Here is a 19,557-nt window from a genome sequence, read left to right as displayed (position 1 = left end):
AAAAAGGGGCAATTCTTTTTGTTGACATTTCACAATAGACTATTAATAACCTATAAATAAGCTACACATAATACATGAGTTCAACTTACATGCTCTCTTAACAATGATCTTAATCCTTGGGTTGATTGAGAGATATAAGCATTGCATGAACATTTGGATTTCCGAGAACTGTCGCCACCAATGACCATCACCATAAACTAAGCAATGCTAACTAGAAAAAACAAAAGGAAGAAATCGATGCATAATGAAGTTGGAAGGTTCAAATAATAGTAAAATTAAGTTTGCATCAATAATACCACAAGAACCTACATCAATACAAAAAAATTGTATTTTTTTTGTCATGATATCTTTATGTAGAAATAAATTAAATTGCATCTTACAAGCAGACACATAAAAATCCAAAAGAATAGAAAATGCAATACAAAAAAGGCATCATATACACATATTTTTATAATTATTACAATACTATCTGACAAAAGAAAATGAAGGTATTGTGTAATTACCATAAAAAAACCACAAATGTTCTTTCGAAGCATGTAATAGAGGTCTCGAAAGGATTCTTCCTAAGCTACTTGTCTTTTCCTTAAGAACTCAAATTCTATTGCATGAAAAGATGGGGAAAAGTGCTTATGGAAAATAGAGAAAGGAAAAGTACAAAGAAGAAACCATAAATGGGAATGGTAAAAATTGCTTGAAGACCTCCATCTGATATTGATGAGCTCAAGATGAAAATTAGAAAAGGTGGTAAAATGGATTGAGGATACATCCATGAATGTAAAACTTTAAAGCCCTCGAAACCTCACATATTTTGATTCGTGAAATAACTATGCTGAAAGGTTAACTGAGGCATGGTACCACACATAAGTGACCTATGTATCGTGAAATTTGGAAGTCAAAATAACCTTCGAAAAAAGATAACAATGGACAACAAGGATTTGACACCAAAGTAAGCAAGAAATGAAAAATACAAATAAATCTCATAAATAGGTGTGGCAACTACATAAGACAAAGATAAACATAAGAGACTGGTTACCCATTCAAGGTATCAACATCTATGCAAACACAAACTATATATAGACAAAATAGATTTTACAATAGAAATATGAAAAATTAACATGGTTACTACTTGATAAGATAGAAAAATGAATTATATAAGCAATATGTTACCTAGTTCATCCAAATATAAAAAATATTGAGAACATGAAAAATATTTGTCAGTCATACTATACAACATACATGGTAAATACGTTAGTTCCATCAACTCCCATATTATTACATCAAATGTCAATATTTTTACTATGAATTTATGAAATAACATTAAATTGGACTCCCATCATATAGCTCAAACGGACTATTATGATTAAAATGTTTTATCGGACAGTACATCTAATATTGACAACAATCCAGTTGAATTGGCTTAACAACATTTGGTAAATAATTCATAAGACTTTATATCAACATTGAGCATAAAATCAAATGATCTTTATAAAAACTATAAAAGCATCAAGGAAACCTAAAACACCTCATCTTTTCAATATATAAACTATGAATCCCAATGTAAAAAGCTTTATAATTCATTCCATTGCATTCTATCCCTACCAAGCTTGATGCCAATGCATTAGTCCATCCTATGCACTTATTACTTCCCAATTCATAGAAGAGGAGGATACAATCCGCATACTGGTTTTTAGAGTAAGATCCAAAGGGACCTTCTTGCTAGGTAAAAGGAATTCAGATAAGAAATTTCTTGTAATAATTATCAAATCTTTGTGTCCTTTAGCCAAATCAGCAGTCGCGTCATTAACATTAGATGGTTCAAGTGCAGCTAGTCCTGTTAATTCTCTTCCCTATAATTTATTATTATTAATATTAATAGCAAAATTATGAGGATCTAAAATGTAAGTCAACACATAAGTAAAGATCAGACACTGTCATTGTATATCAAGTCAATAGCAGGTGTGCCACAAGATGTATCAACAACTGATGAAAGCTCAGAAACACTATGAAATTTTCCTTGGTTGTACTTTTCAAATGTTTGGCGATATTTTAATACACTATCTTTGCTGACCTCATTGAAAGCAACAAAATTCTCCTAACTAACAACAAATTAGGAACAAGATCAGCATTAGGAAAACTTAACTATGAGATTAAGCAAACATATAAACTATGAATCAAACCATGAATTTCCTTGTTGCCCCAAGCTTGGAGTTCCTTACCTTTTTCCCAAACCACGTATGGAACAAGTTATCATATTGAGTAAGTTATACTACCTTTTACTTAATTATGTTGCTAAATATTTAACTTTTTTAGTTCTATAGTCATAAATTAGAAAGAAAAAAAACAACTCAAATACACAAAACCTAATTTAGTTACTTGAAAGATAATAATCTAAATATTATTGTTATTTTGTATTTACAAAGAGTGAATACAATACTTATTTATAAACTGCCAACGACCTAATTAAGGAAAGATATACAATGGAACAAAATTTGTACAAATCAAATCTGTACTAATTAGAAGAAAAAAACAACTTAAATACACAAAACCTAATTTAGTTACTTGAAAGATAATAATCTGAATATTATTGTTATTTTGTATTTTACAAAGAGCGAATACAAGACTTATTTATAAGCTGCGAGCGACCTAATTAAGGAAAGAAATGCAACAGAACAAAATTTGTACAAATCAAATATGTAGTAATTACATAATAAAATATGTGCTAATTATGGAATGTATCACAACACTCCCCCCTCAAGCCGGTGAATGTATATTTATCATTCCCAGCTTGCAAGTAAGGTCTTGAAGCAAGTCTGTGGGAAGTCCCTTGGTGAACATATATGCCAACTGAAGCTTTGAAGGGATGTATTCAGTGGCTATAAGACCATTGTCCAATTTCTTAATAAAATGTCGATCTATCTTTATGTGCTTTGTTCGATCATGTTGAATTGGATTGTTTGTAATGCTGATGGCGGACCTATTATCACAAACCAGTCCCATAGGAGCTTCATATTTTGTTTTGAGGTCATCAAGTATGATCTTCATCCATAATAACTCACAAACCCCTTGAGCCATAGCTTTGAATTCTGCTTCTGCACTTGATCTTGCAACCACATTTTGCTTCTTACTCCTACATGTTACTAAATTTCCACCCAAGAACATGCAATATCCTGTGGTGGATCTCCTATCAATAATTGATCCTGCATAGTCAACATTAGTAGATACTTTCGTGGATAAATTTTTCTCTTTGTTAAACAATAATCCCTTTCCTTGAGAAGACTTCAAGTATTAGATGATCTTATTTATTGCATGCAAATGTCTCTCTCTTGGGTCATGCATGAAATGCTAACCAGACTAACTGCATAGGTTATATCTGGCCTAGTGTGGGATAAGTAGATAAGTTTTCCCACAAGTCCCTGGTATTGTGTCTTCTCTACCTTTGGGCTTTCTTCAACATTTTCCATCCGGTGATTTTGCTCTATGGGCGCTCCAATGGTTTTACAACCCAACTTGCTAGATTTTTTGAGGAGATCAAGTATATATTTTCTCTGAGAAATGAAGATACCCTACCTAGAGTATGCAACCTCTATCCCGAGGAAGTACTTTAGCTTCCCAAGATCTTTCATCTCAAATTGGGTAGCCATCCTTTCCTTCAAGGTCTGTTTTTCAATCTCATCATCGCTTGCAATAATTATATCATCGACATAGGCCAAGAGCAAAGTAAGTTTACCATCTTATGAGTGTTCTATAAATAGAGTATGGTCATCTTGGCTTTTCTTGTACCCCAAAGATACCATAGCTTGAATGAACCTACCAAACCAAGCTTGAGGAGACTGCTTGAGACCATATGGGGCCTTCTTTAGTATGCAAACTTTATTTCCTCCATTAGTGGAACCATATCCTGGTGGAATCTCCATGTATTCTTCTTCTTCCAAGCTTCCATTTAAGAAGGCATTTTTAACATCAAATTGATGCATCTCCCAACCAAAGTGCCTTGCTAAGGAGATGATGATCCCGATTGTATTCATTTTTGCCACTGGAGAGAATGTCTCCGCATAATCGATCCCATAGGTTTGAGTGTATCCCTTTGCAACCAACCTCGCCTTATACTGATTCAATGTGCCATCAGTCTGGTATTTAACTGTATATATCCACCTACAACCCATTGCCTTTTTGTCTTTCGATCTCTCTACAATCTCCTAAGTCTTGTTCCTTTCCAATGCACCCATTTCTTCATTCATGGCTCGATCCCAGTTCTCATCCTTTAAGGCTTCTTGTCCTGATGTAGGGATTCTGATAGAATCAATAGCTGAAATAAAACTTTGGTGTTGTAGAGAAAGATTTTTAGTAAACACAAATTAGGATATAGTATATTTGGCACAAGACCTTTTTCCTTTTCTTAAGGCAATTGCCAAATCATCTAGGTTAGATTCACAAGTGGCATCTAAGGTGTCCTCAAAAGAATAAGTTCTTACCTTCGGTTCGGATGATTGAAGTTGCTGTTGGACCAGGTCGAGTTTTTTGCTTCATTGGTACTGGTTCCCGAAGCGTCTGTCCTCCTTATGTTGAACTAGTGATGATGCTGGTTCAGGGTCGTTGTCATCCTCTGTAGGAGTTGAATCCTATAACAAGGGAAAACATGACAACTTAGGGATCTCAGCTTCTAGACTACTTTCCCCCTGAAGAGGAGGACTAGTGAAGAAAGACTTTGCTTCATGAAAAGTGACATCCTTGGAAACATAGACACGATGACTTTGAGGGTGATAATATTTGTGCCCCTTTTTATTTGAGGCATAACCTATGAAGACACATTTGATAGCCCGATGATCTAACTTTCCCCAACGAGGACCATGAACATGAACAAAGACAGGACATCCAAAGACACAACTCTGAAGACTGGTAATAAGGGGAGCAAAAGGATAGTATGTGGTCATGAGTTGAATAGGACTAACATCATTTAAATAATGAAAGGGTAACCTATTTATCAAGTAAGTGGCGGTTAGAACAACTTCCCCCTAGTAATACTTAGGAACAAACATTTGGAAGAGTAAAGCTTTGGCAACCTCAAGGAGATGTCGATTTTTCCTTTTTGCGACCCCTTTTTGTTGAGAGGTGTCCACACAAGTTAATTCATGAACAACACCACTATCTTTGAGGAAATTGGAAAGGTTTTGATTCACATACTCTCTCCCATTATCATAACGCAATATTTTAATCGAGCTCCCAAATTATGTTTGCATTATATGGTAAAAGTTTAAAAACAATTGGAAAACTTCATATTTGTCTTTCATGAGAAATATCCAGGTAACCTGAGTGCAGTCATCAATAAAAGAAACAAATCACTTTATACCAGAAATATTAATGATAGGTGTAGGTCCCTACACATCCAAATGAACAAGATCAAAAGGTTTAAAACTTTTATTAGTACTAGGAAGAAAAGTTGTTCGATGTTGTTTAGCAAACTCACAAACATCACAAAGAAAAGACTCGACTGACATTTTTGTAACAAAAAAGGAAATAAAGACTTAAGGACACTAAATAGAGGATAACCCAGACGCCTGTGCTAAAGCCATTTGGTACATTTTTCATTGTCCTTATGCTACAAGTAGTATAACCCGCCCTGTTTTTTAGTAATTCCAATCGTCCTTCCCATGACAAGATCCTGAAAAACACAATAGGAGTAAAAAAACATCACAACACAGTTTAAGTCCCAAGTGATTTTACAAATAGACAAGAGGTTATTAGATAGTTTGAGAACATGGAACACATTTAGAAGTAGTAAAAATAAAAGTTGTATAAGTTTAGTTGAATGACAAGAGTAGGATGTAATTTAGGATACAATACAATTATCACAATTAAAATTTGGACACAAAGATAATTATTTAAAATACTAGGAATAGTTATAGTAATTATTTTAGAGAATAAAATTAATAAACCAAACAACAAGAATTGTGATAACAATGATTGATGGCTGGAATTTAATTTGGGTATACAATAGGGGAATACGAATCAAATCTAGATCTTATTAGAACTTGGATTATTTCAGGAGATAACAATTATGTTTTTTAATTGATCACTCTTACTTTAAATAAGTTCCAAAAAGTGTTTAGTTCTCCTTAGTGATTATGAAATCACTAACATGTACTTGTCACTAAGACATTAGTTGCTCTTTATTGTTAAACATGAATCCAACAAGCTAATATCAAGAATGATATAACTACATTATATAAAAAAAAATCCATAAAAATATAACCAGTATCAAGCAAACAATCAAACACATGTAATATGTTATACCAACTTATAAGCTATCAGGTCAAAACAAGATATTATAACAACCATCGACTTCATAGATTGTTTCTTTATCACTGTATTCAACGGATTCAAGAATAGTATTGATATACTCCTTTATGCTAGAAAAGATGCCTAATAGTACCCAAAAATGTGAGAAGCATGCCATCTATCATGGACATGAGTTTGTCCCCATTGAGAAAGTATAAATCTTTGTCACAGTGTTGCCGAACTGGAAAAACAATTCAAGCCAAGTTGTGATGCCAATAAGCACCATCAAAGTGGTACCTGCTAGTAAATGTTGCAGAAACATTTTCTTAAGTCTTCAAAAGTAGAAAAAACTCGATCAAGAAAAGCATATATTCAGTAATTATAAAGGTAAAATAAAAAGCTCTTATTAAGCTTTACATATGAGGGAGCGTAGACAAATTATTCATCACCTATCTTGTACATTGTTCGTCTATATTTCCAAGGGAGAAATAAAAAAAAGGTGAAAAAATTTAATATACTTGATCATATTAAATCTATCTTGCTAGAAACTGAAAAATAATATATTTGGTCATATTTCTTTGACTTTACAGCATCACTTGGGTCTTACACTTTCATTGACACTTCATAATCATACTCATCTTCATTTCCTCCTTTTGAGAACTCTAGATCAGTATCATTTGCCACTTTCTGACCAATCTTTGTTGCTGTCACTGGTTACCAATAACTCTTGAACCAAGCCACACAAAAACTAATATAACACACCCACTATATATTTGACGAAAGTACACATCCAGTGTGGCCATATCCAAAGTGTGAAACTATCGTACCATATTTGTTAAAAGAGAAACAAAGTCAACTTCCATATTTGTTATTAAAAGAAAACAATTAAGAATTTGTAAGATTTAGAGAATCACTAACATTGAAAATTTAAGATTTGGAAGCAACCATTAGTTCTATGTCTGAATAATTTTGAACCTGTAAATGAAGGGTGAATGATAGTGTGAATGCATATGTGAATGAAACTGTAATTGAACTTGTGAATGACATGGGGTGCAGTGATGTGAAATTTAATTCTAGTCACACACACACACTTTTAGCACACCATTATCGGTCTCAACTGGTAGAATTTTGCCACTATTGGTGCACCTAAACCAAAGCACGAAAGGATGACACGATAGCAACCCCATGTCCTCTGCAATGATGTTGACCAAATCATATGCATCAAACATCCCAAATTTATTAAGATCCATAGTATGTTTCTCATTTAGTTTAGTAGTAAGAATAATAAACCAACGTGGATATGGATTTAGGTACGGGAATATATTAAAAGTGAGGGTACGAATATAAGGTACCCTATCCAATGCCATCCTTAAGTGAGACTCATTAAATGATAGATGGAGCTCATTTAATTTTATAATTTTGCAAATTTTAGGTAATAGTAAAGAATATATTCTAACAAGACTTACACAAGCACATACACCGGGTGCTAATAGGAGCGTTACAACATTGCTTTGCATATCAACAATGGTAGATAGACACCCCCCCACTCAAAACTAACAAGTTTGTGATCCTGAACTTAAAAGCACAAAAACAAAATAAAAATACATAAATTTCTCCTATTATAAAGAAAACTTGATAAAACCATGAGCTTCTCTTTAATTTTTCTTTCTTTCTTTTGTTATATTTTACGGATTGGTATGTGCCCAACTACTAGATCAAAGACAACCTAAATCTAACCTTTGGTGGTCAGGGTATAATTGTAATAAGGGGTTCACTACTAAAAAAATAAGTTTTAATATCATTTTATTAACATCGGTTATTTGAAAACCAATGTCGTTAAACACTTATAACATCGGTTTTCAAATAACCGATGTTAACAGCTCGATTTAGTGCGATTTTAACATTAGTTATTTTAAAACCAATGTTGTAAATGCTTAATGACATCGATTTTCAAATAATCGATGTTAACAAATCGATTTAGTACGATTTTATCATCGATTATTTTGAAACTAATGTTGTAAGTGCTTAACAACATCGATTTTCAAATAACCGATGTTAACAGATTGATTTAGTGCGATTTTAACATCGGTTATTTTAAAACCGATGTCGTTAAGTACTTACAACATCGGTTTTAAAATAACCGATGTTAATATAAACTCTTTTTCTTTAATTATTTATATATTTTTTTAAAAATCATATATTGAGTTATTAATTATATTTTAATTAAAAAATATAATAATTAATAAACAATAACAAATTCAAAAGGTAAGCATTTAAAAATTAAACTAAATTTTTAAAATAAATTCTGTAATTTTAATTTTATTATTTCATGATTATCATTTAAATATAACACACATTTATATTAATTATTGCATATTAGTTCATTTGAAAATTAAAAAAAATATTTTTAATAGTAGAATTTAACTTTTATAGAATTTTTATAGAATGTTGGTAAAAATAATTATATCGTCAAACAAATAAAATTTATTATTAATATATTTTATTTAATTATTATAAAAATAAAAAATTTATCATACAAAAACATTTATACATACAATGTATATATTATTTATTATCAAAATGTATAATAAATATTTAAAAAGTATATTTTATGAGATATTTGTCACCATTCAATAAATAAATATTAAATTATCATTATATTTTAAAATCTCTACAAAATTATATTTACGGTTACTTTTACTTATGGATATAATTAACTATGGATATAATTAGCTGTAGATTAAATATATATAATTTATTATTTTAAAAAATTATATTTTTGTGATGTAAATATGTTTTGATTTTAATTTTAATATGCATAAATAATTATTAAGATTATTTATTAAATTTTTATTTTATAGAAAAATATAAAATTTGTAACTTAGTTATAATACTTTATTTATTTAAATAATTTATTTCAATGAAAAAAAAAATCTATAAAAACATTTTCTAAAACATATGCTAACTAACCCCTCTACTTGTAGCCTCTTTTCATATTTTATATTTTATTTATTATATGAAAATGAAAAAAGGATAAGTTATACTCTAGTAAATCCCTAATGAGCCAAAATCAGTCTAACCATGCGGTGACGTTGTTCAGACTTCGGATTGATTAGGGAAGTGAATTTTTTTTTAAATGATCATAAATGGTATTTTTTAAATTACAAAAATAGATAAGTTATACTTTGGTATACAATTTCATAATAAAGAAATCATATATCTAAATACGATTTTGTTTTTTATTTGCTTAAAACATTTTTCTTCTTCTAAAAATTGAAATAGTATGTTAAATTATGATTTTAGTTTTTTTTCTTTTTTCTAATGAAATATATATTAAAATATGATTTTTAAATAAATATAAAAACATTATAATTATATTTTAACATTAGATTTTAACTTTTAATAATAAAAAATTAAAAAACTGAGATGGATCATATATACATATATAACTTTACTGTAATAAATTTTTGAAAATAAAATATATTACTGCGTTGAAAAAATAAGTCTGAACAACATCATCGCATTGAAAAAAAAAATAAGTTATACTTTGGTAAATTAAAAAAAAATTCTTTATTCTCTCAAACGATGTTGCTCTCTCTTCCTAATCCCTAATGAGCCATTTCACCACATTGCCTTTTCATCTACAATCATTCTAACCAAAATCAAATGTTTCTTGCAATTTCACTGCATTTCCTTTTCTTTTTAGATCTCTTTAACTGAAATTTAGATCTCTTTTCATTTTGTCATCCTTAGATCTAGCCTCAGTGCTCTGAAGATCCTCTACCAAAAAGATCCAAAACCCTTTTCACTACAAGAAAAATGACATATGCCTACAGAGACTTTTGCCTACAGACATAAATTACTGTAGGTAAAAGTAAAAAAAATACTTATACCTACAATTGCTTATCATAGATAAAATTAAAAAATTTGTACCTACTATCATTTGGTGCAGGTAAAAGTCAAAATAACTTCTACTTACAAATGTTAATGTAGGTAAAATTTCAAAAAATATATACCTATGATTACTTGGTGTAGGTAAAATCTTATAAAACTTGTACCTACAGTCCATTAGTGTAGATAAAGTTTAAAATTTTTTACCTACAAATATATAGTGTAGGTAAAATTCCAATAAAAAAATGTATATTAAAATAATTATTTTAAAAAAGTTCATCAGAAATTCAACAACATAAGTTAGTATGACTTTTTTTTCTCATATTAAAATAATTGTTCTAACATATTAAAAGAATGAAAAAAGGAGAGAGAAGAAAAGGAGACCATAGGGCAAAACGAATGGCAATGATGCAGATGTGATGTTGTTCGGTTGTAATAACTTAGTGGACAGTGTTTTAGGCAGTAAAGTGAGTGAGACTTCTTTGTTGCCTCTTTCCTCTCCCATTTCTCTTTCTTAGCCAACTGTTCCTCCTTCCATTCCAACACACACAACAACAACAACCACCAAAAAACTAGTTAGATTCATCGCTACACCTTCACATTGCTACCTAAAAATATGAATTCAACAACGGTTTCAGAATTTTAGCTTCTGCTACGTGTTGGTGCGGTGAATGCCCTTTCTGTTCTGCGTGTGCCACCTCTCTCAGCTAGTGTTCACTAAACCCACAACACAAGCTCTTACAAGGTTTTAAAGAAAGATCAGGTGCACACTCCACGCTTCTCTTGCTTTATTTTCTTTATAAACTGAGGGTTAGGTTATTTTGCATTTTTTTTGTACTAAAAGAGGAAATCTCGCTTCTCTCTCTTCTCCATTTTAAGAATAATATCTAAAAACAGAAAATCTTTTAGTATTTATTTATTTTTGTTTTAACTGGGCCTTGAGGTGTACAATGTACCTATCTAGAAAGCTTGTTGAATATGATACTGTTCTTACTAGATTTGATTTTTGTGTATGTAAGAGTAGATATTGGTCATTAATGTTTCATCCAACTAGTGTTCTTCGTTTAATTATCTGTTGATTTTCTGTTTGTCTTATGCTGGTGGTTTAAATTGTTCAAAATGTGATTTCGTGTTTATTGCTCAAGTTTGACTGACAGCTAAGTCTTTGGGGGAAAGCAATATTTGGCTGAGCTTGCTGACTGACTGAGGTTAAATAGGAATGCGTAACAAGCAGGACTAGTTAGTTTAATAGGAATGCGAAACAAGTAACAACTATTTTTCCCTTGTGAACGAAAATCTTATCGCTTCAAATAAATTGCTTTTTTTTTATAAAAAAAAAAACATTATACTGTAATTCATTATGCGTTTCATTTACTAGTCTCTTATGTAATGAAACTTGCTAATGTTAAATTCAAATTTACATAAAGAGGGTGGATTTTATTCTTTTGATCATAGACATTTATTTATAATTATCTTTGTTATATATATATATATATATATATATATTCCCTTCATATATACATATCTTAATTTAAATAAAATAAGTTTTATTTTAATATTTACGAAACATTGATTTTCCATTAAGAACAACCCACTAATTCAATTTAATTAGTTTCCCCTTGCTCAAAATATATTGAAATTGTTACCTTTACTCCATATCTATTATTGAATTAAGTCCACGTGGACTTTAATTTAATCTCTCTATTAGAAAATTGCATGTCCATTATCACGTTGAACAATAAAATATGAAGACACTACTAGAAAAACACTACTAGACCACATGAAACAGGACATGATTATATATAGTATTCGGTTTTGTTAACAAAGAGTAAAGAAATAAAGTAGAAATGTAAGTTTATCTTTATTAAGGTCAACCACTTTTTGAGTTTAAGCCAGCTAATATAATACATTGATTAATATAATATATAAACACATATAGTAAACTAGAGTTTTTTTAATTATAGACGAGGGTGGATTTTATTCTTTTGATATAGACAATTATTTATAATTATCTTTGTTATATATATATAAATATATATTATGATTTGAGCTGCATAAGTTAAGAATAATTTTATAAATAATTTGGACATTTTTCTTTTGAAATGATCCGAGAGTTATTATGAATAATAAAAAATAAAATAAAAATGATGCGAATGACCAAGCTTGTAGAGTAAGAGGAAAAGCTTTTCATTTGAATCACTTATGAATATCTTAGTCTCTAAAAAGTCAATTTCTTCCCTCAAAGAATTGGTAAGCTTTTCATTTGAATCACTTATGAATGCAGATGAGGAAAACCTTACTTTTTAATTTTATTTAATTGCACTTAATTAACTTCTGTTTATAGCCTTTACCATTTTGTAAAGGTTTAATCTTCTAATGAGCTTGTTTATATTACTGGAATGGAATTATTTTGTAGTTTTCAAATACTTTTTCCTATGTAAAAAAAAAATTAAGTCTTTGTGTTCAGTGGCTTAAACAATTTTGCAATTGTTTATATCAACCTTTGACAACATTTTAACAGTAGGATTGAGATTAATTAGGCTACAAGGCCATTAGAAAATAGTAGAAAATATACCCGAGGCAAAAGTTTTCATATACCTTTTCATTCAAGTCATATTATATTATTCAATTAATATAGTTAATTGTTTGGACATGCTTTTCCAAAAAAAAAAAAAATAGTGTAACAAAGCAAACTAATGCATTTTTTTCTTAGGTTGGACATGTTGATTTGGATTCTAGCACGTGATATTAACTTGGCTTCAAATAGGAATTATGAAAGTGGATATATATTCTTTATTAAGGTTAATATATTTGATAAAATGACAAATAGGCTTGATATGATTTTTAATGAATTAAGGCTAATGTTCTCGATGGAATTCACAAACATCAGTGGTCTTTATTCATTGATTATCATCTAGGTTTTTGCATCGTGATCACGACATTCGTTGTTGCACACTGTTCTAGTCATCATCACAGGTACCAAATTTTTTCATAAACTTTTTATGTTTAATTTTGTTACAATTGTTTTTGTATGTTATTAATGTATTTTGCTTTAATTAGATACAAGTTTTGTTCATAAAGAGTGAACCTTAGATTCTCATTTGAGATTAAATACAATGATTCCTGTAGACAATTTTGCATTAATCATTGTATTAAATCTTGAATTGTCCATTTGGATAGTTTGGGGAGACTCATATTTTTATGGTAGATCCATGCTTTAAGGTTAACATTATTTTGTTTAATTTGATGAAATTTCGGTACAATGCATTTCTAGTTGTTCTTTGAGTGCATACTTGATTATCGGGGAATTAATGTCACCGATTTCATGTCGTGTACTTGGAGACCAATGCGAAATGCTTTCGAAATTTCATCAAATTTAACAAAATAAGATTAACCTTGACGCATGAATCTACCATAAAAAAGTATGTTCTTGAATGGGATAAGACCACACCTTAAATGAAAAAGTAAGATTTCATGCATTGAATGAGTTTCGGAGTATGACGGAGTTATTATTTAGATGGATCGAAGTTGGATGAATGAAAGTCACTTGAGCCTTGCGTGTGAGGAAAGCATGGAACAGTTCCTATAATTTGCTTCAGAAAGAAATTGACCGGATGAAAATGGGAAGTTTTTTTGTTCGTGCATAAATTGTTTGAACAGGAGACAGCAAAAAGTCGACGACATACGAGAACATTTGTTGTGTGATGGAATTAAGAGGAATTATATGACGTGGATATGGCATGGTGAATTGACAGACATGCGGAGTGAGTCCCAATCTGAACCGTTTGATGTAGAAATAGGAGATCGCTTGGAGGATATGATTCGTGACTGTTGAATATTTTAATATTTTAATATTTCTCTATGTATGGTGGCTTAGTTGGTTAGCTTTATTCAGAAGGCAACAGTGTGTTGTCACTGCCAGTTGTCCTTCTCTCTCTCTTGTATCTTGTATTTATCTGTGTTATTTTGAAATCAATAAAGCAGAGAGAGAAAGTGAGAATATTTCTTAACTCACCTCAATCTTCAAGTTGGTATCAAAGCGGGTTTTGTCCGCCGTCGTCCGTCATCGGTCGCCGTCATCTCCGACCATTTTCTCCGGCAAGACCAGGGTTAGGTTCGCCTCGAAAAGCGTGACTCATCCCTGGAAGTCGCACCACCACGCGACGTCCGTATCCCGCGCAATTTTTGGCGCGTGAAGCCCACGTGCTGCCGTCTCGCCGTCAGAAGCTGACCCTTCTTGTCCCGGCAACTTCGTCATCAGCCCCTGAGCTCGTTTCAAGTCTTACCTTTCACTTCCGGCAAGCCTTTCTATTAGCCTTTGTGTGTTCTTCCTCTTTTGCGTTAGGGTTTCTATTTGTGACCTGAAATGGCTTCCTCTGGACCTGTTTTCTTTTTCTCTGGGACCCCAACCATCACGACTGCAAAACTTAACTGGAAGAATTACTTATCGTGGTCTACTTCCATGGAGTTGTTCTCGGTCAAGGGCACCATGACCACTTGGAGAAAGCTTCTGATTCTGTTCCAGACAACAAAAGACCTGAGTGGGAAAAGCTTGACTATCAACTCTGCGCTGTGTTATGGCAATCAATTGAGCCAGATATTTTGGAGATTCTTATATCATTTAAAATGTGTCGTTCTTTTTGGAAGAAGGCCTAGGAAATCTTTGCCAATGATATCCAAAGCTTGTTTGATGCAACCATGAAGGTTATAGCCCTCAAGCAAACCAGCCATGACATGATCGCACATGTGGGTAAGGCTCGGGCTGTCGCGGAAGAGTTGAGAAAGTTTCTTGTGGCTGATTCATTGGAAGAAGTGAACACAAAATTGGACAAGTTCTACATGGTCCTCATCTTGAGAAGCTTACATTCAGACTTTGATCATGTGCGTGATTAAGTCTTTGCTGGGGACCAAGTTCCATCAATGGATTCCCTTATCACTAGAATTCTCCGCGTGCCTCATGTATTGAAGGATGAAAATCCTGCTGATGGTGTGGAGACGTCAGCCATGGTTGCATCTCGTGGAAAAGGAGGAGGCCACAGTGGAAAGGGTGGAAGTCCTCATTGCACCTACTGCAAGAGGATGGGTCATAGCCAAGAGAATTGTTATTCGTTGCATGGCTTTCCTGACAAGGTTGCATAGGTTTCTAGGTCAGAGAAAGCAGAGTCTAGATTCTCTGATGAGGAGTATCAAGAGTATTTGAAGCTTAAATCCAAGAAACCCAACAACCAAGCTCAATCCTCATATGTACCATGTTTTTCAACAGCATGTATCTCTCAATCCATTGAAGGTCCTAGTCCTTGGATACTCGACTCAGGTGCCTCTAATCATATTTCTGGAAATAAGTCTTCTTTTTCATCCTTTTCCTTTCCAAAAATTCCTCACCTTGTTACTGTAGCTAATGACTCCAAGGTTGTGTCTCAAGGAAGTGGTCAAGTTTCATTGTCTCCCTCTTTGAAATTAAATTCTGTATTATCCATTCCTCAGTGTCCCTATAATCTAATCTCATTAAGTCAGCTAACTCATTCATTAAATTGTTCAGTAACCTTTACTGCTAATTCTTTTTTTATTCAGGAACATGGGACAGGTCGACTGATTGGAGAAGGACACGAATCACGAGGACTTTACTACCTAGAATCCAGCCCACCTATGTCCTGTTTTGCAACTTCAAAACCCAAACTTTTGCATGATCGTCTGGGTCACCCAAGTTTACCAAAATTAAAGATGATGGTTCCTAGTCTTAAGAATCTTCGAGTCTTAGAGTGTGAGTCTTGTCAACTAGAAAAAACATGTTAGGTCATCATTTCCTCAAATTGTACAAAGATGTAACTCGGCTTTCTCTACCATTCATTTTGATATTTGGGGACCAAGTCGTGTTACATCTTTTGGTTTTTGATATTTTGTAACCTTCATTGATGAATTCTCCAGATGTACTTGGGTTTATTTAATGAAAGACAGATATGAACTTTTGCCTATATTCATGTCGTTCTACAATGAGATTGAGAATCAATTTGGAAAAATAATTAAAATTTTCAAAAGTGATAATGCTAAAGAGTATTTCTCTCATGATCTCTCTTTCTTTTTGTCTTCCAAAGGTATCCTACATCAGTCCACATGTCCTCACACACCACAACAAAATGGTATAGCAGAAAGAAAGAATCGTCATCTTCTTGAAATTGCACGTTCCCTAATGCTAAATTCTAATGTTCCTACACATCATTGGGGAGATGCAGTGCTTACTGCTTGTTTCCTAATTAATAGGATGCCTTCTTCCTCTCTTGAAAACCAAATCCCTCACTCAATTGTCTTCCCTCATGATCCACTATTTCATGTTCCTCCTAAAGTGTTCGGTTGTATTTGTTTTGTCCATGATTTGTCTCCTGGTTTAGACAAACTTTCTGCTAGGTCAGTCAAATGTGTCTTTTTGGGTTACTCTCATCTTCAAAAAGGTTACAAGTGTTACTCTCCAACCACAAGACGATACTACATGTCTGCGAATGTAACCTTCTTTGAAGACACACCTTTCTTCTCACCCTCCGTAGACCATCCTTCTTCCCTCCAGGAAGTTCTTCCTATTCCTTCTCCTTGTCCTCTAGGTAACTCAGACCAAAATGTTAGTGTAGTCCCATCTTTCCCACCAAATTCACCTAAAGTTGCTTCTCCACCTCTGATTACATATCAACACAGGACAAGGCAGGTTGGATCTACAGTACCTGAAGCTTCTCCTCGTGATCCTCATCCTTCCTCAACCAGCCCTCAACTCATGGATCCTTATTCTCCTTCCACTTCTTCTCATCATTCTAACTCATATTGGCCCATTACCATCAGGAAAGGTACTCGCTCTACTCGTAATCCTCATCCTATTTATAATTTCTTAAGTTATCCCCGTTTGTCTCCTTCATATGGTTCCTTTGTTTGCTCGTTGTCTTCCCTTACTATTCCTTCCAATGTCCATGAGGCACTTGATCATCCTAGCTGGCGACAGACTATGATTGATGAAATGAAAGCTTTTGAAAATAATGGTACTTGGGAGCTCGTTCCTCTTCCTCCTGGCAAGACAACTATGGGTTGTAGATGGGTCTATATTGTTAAAGTTGGGCCCAATGGTAAAGTTGATCGGCTTAAGGCTCGCTTGATAGCTAAAGGCTACACACAGATATATGGTCTTGATTACTGTGATACTTTCTCTCCTGTAGCCAAAATCATTACTGTTCGTCTATTTCTTGCTATGGATGCCATACGTCACTGGCCCCTCCATCAACTTGATATTAAAAATGCCTTCCTCCACGGTGATCTTGAGGAGGATATTTATATGGAGCAACCTCTGGGGTTTGTTGTTCAGGGGGAGTATGGCCTTATGTGTAAGCTTCACCGATCTCTCTATGGGTTAAAGCAATCTTCTCGAGCTTGGTTTGGTAAATTTAGTCATGTTGTTCAACTTTTTGGACTGAAACAAAGTGAAGTTGATCATTCTGTTTTTTACTGTCATACATCTCCTAGAAAATGTGTTTATCTAATGGTCTATGTTGATGATATAGTGATTACAGGGAATGATACTACTAAGATTGCCTAGCTAAAAGAGCACTTATTCAGTCATTTCCAGACCAAAGATCTGAGATATTTGAAGTATTTCCTTGGTATTGAGGTGGCTCAATCAGGAGATGGTGTTGTGATCTCCCAAAGGAAGTATGCTCTTGATATTTTAGAAGAAACAGGTATCCGAAATTGTAGACCTGTTGATAGCCCTATGGATCCAAATCTGAAGCTCATGACATATCAAAGTGAAGTTTATCCTGACCCCGAGAGATATAGGAGGCTTGTGGGAAAACTCATTTGCCTCACCATTACCAGACCTAATATCTCCTTTTTTGTGGAAGTGGTTAGCCAATTTATGCAGAATCCTCATTTGGACCATTGGAATGCTGTCATGCGTATTCTGAGATATGTTAAGAGAGCTCTTGGACAAGGATTGTTGTATGAAGACAAGGGTAATACGCAACTATCGAGATATTGTGATGTTGATTGGGCTGACTGTCCCATGGATAGGAGATCTGCATCCAGTTATTGTGTCTTCATTGGAGGAAATCTTATCTCTTGGAAAAGCAAGAAGCAAATTGTTGTTGCTCAGTCCAATGCAGAAGTTGAATATCGATCTATGGCTATGGTTACTTGTGAACTCATCTGGATTAAACAATTTCTGCAAGAATTGAGGTTCTGTGAAGAGTTGCAAATGAAGTTGTACTGTGATAATTAGGTTGTTCTTCATATTGCCTCAAACCTAGTCTTTCATGAAAGCACTAAGCACATAGAGATTGATTGTCATTTCATTTAAGAGAAGCTTCTGTCCAAGGAGATTGTCACTGAGTTCATTAGTTCTAATGATCAGCCAGCAGATATTTTGACTAAGTCCTTAAGAGGATCTAAAATTCAGTCTATATGTTCCAAGCTTGGTGCATATGATTTATACGCTCCAACCTGAGGGGGAGTGTTGAATATTTTAATATTTCTCTATGTGTGGTGGCTTAGTTGGTTAGCTTTATTCAGAAGGCAGTAGTGTGTTGTCACTGTCAGCTGTCCTTCTCTCTCTCTCTTGTATCTTGTATTTATGTGTTATTTTGAAATCAATAAAGCAGAGAGAGAAAGTGAGAATATTTCTTAACTCACCTCAATCTTCAAGTGTGACCTTGGACAAGAGTCTTTTCAGCAAGCACATGTCCCTATGTATGATACATTGCAAACTGATTCAAAGAAACCTTTGTATCCAGGGTGCAAGAATTCGTTGACGCTGTTGTTGGCGGTGTTAAGTCTGGTTAATGTCAAGGCCAAATATGGGTGGAGTGACAAAAGTTTTAGTTCGCTACTTCAAGTAATGCAAGACATGCTTCCAGAGGAAAATACATTGCCTAATAGTTACTATCAGGCGAAGAAAATATTGTGTCTGATGGGTATGGAGTATCAGAAGATTCATGCTTGTCCGAATGACTGCACATTGTACAGACATCAATTTCAAGAAATGTCGAAATGCCCTAGGTGTGGGGTATCACGGTACAAAGTCAAGGATGATGAGGAGTGTAGTAGGGATGAAAACTCAAACAAGGGCCCCCCAACGAAGGTGTTGTGGTATCTTTCGATCATTCCAAGGTTTAAGCGTCTGTTTTCTAATGGAGACGACACAAAAGACCTTACATGGCTTGCAAATGGGAGAAACTACGATGGAATACTCCGTCATCCAATTGATTCCTCGCAGTGGAAAAAGATAGATCGTCTGTATCCGGATTTCGGCAAAGAGGCAAGAAATCTTAGGGTTGGACTAGCCACTGATGGAATGAATCCATATGGCAGTTTAAGCACTCAACATAGTTCGTGGCCAGTTCTACTAGTAATTTACAATTT

The 19,557-nt window shown here is 33.3% G+C and overlaps 1 protein-coding gene across 1 annotated transcript; it reads left to right on the top strand.

Annotated features, from left to right (window-relative positions):
• The first annotated feature begins 17,911 nt into the window (after nucleotides 1–17,911).
• LOC114424154 (uncharacterized mitochondrial protein AtMg00810-like) lies at nucleotides 17,912–18,418 on the top strand. The gene has a single exon (XM_028391008.1). The coding sequence runs from the start codon at nucleotides 17,912–17,914 to the stop codon at nucleotides 18,416–18,418; it is 507 nt and encodes a 168-aa protein (XP_028246809.1).
• Nucleotides 18,419–19,557: the final 1,139 nt, after the last annotated feature.

The sequence above is a fragment of the Glycine soja genome, chromosome 8 (genome assembly GCF_004193775.1).
Source record: "Glycine soja cultivar W05 chromosome 8, ASM419377v2, whole genome shotgun sequence".
Taxonomy (NCBI): domain Eukaryota; kingdom Viridiplantae; phylum Streptophyta; class Magnoliopsida; order Fabales; family Fabaceae; genus Glycine; species Glycine soja.
Note: the sequence above shows the minus strand (reverse complement) of the source record. Positions and strands in the feature narration are given on the sequence as shown.

What these genes read in the sequence shown, in the direction of transcription:
- LOC114424154 (XM_028391008.1), top strand. Translation starts at nt 17,912, where the DNA reads ATGGATCCAAATCTGAAGCTCATGACATATCAAAGTGAAGTTTATCCT.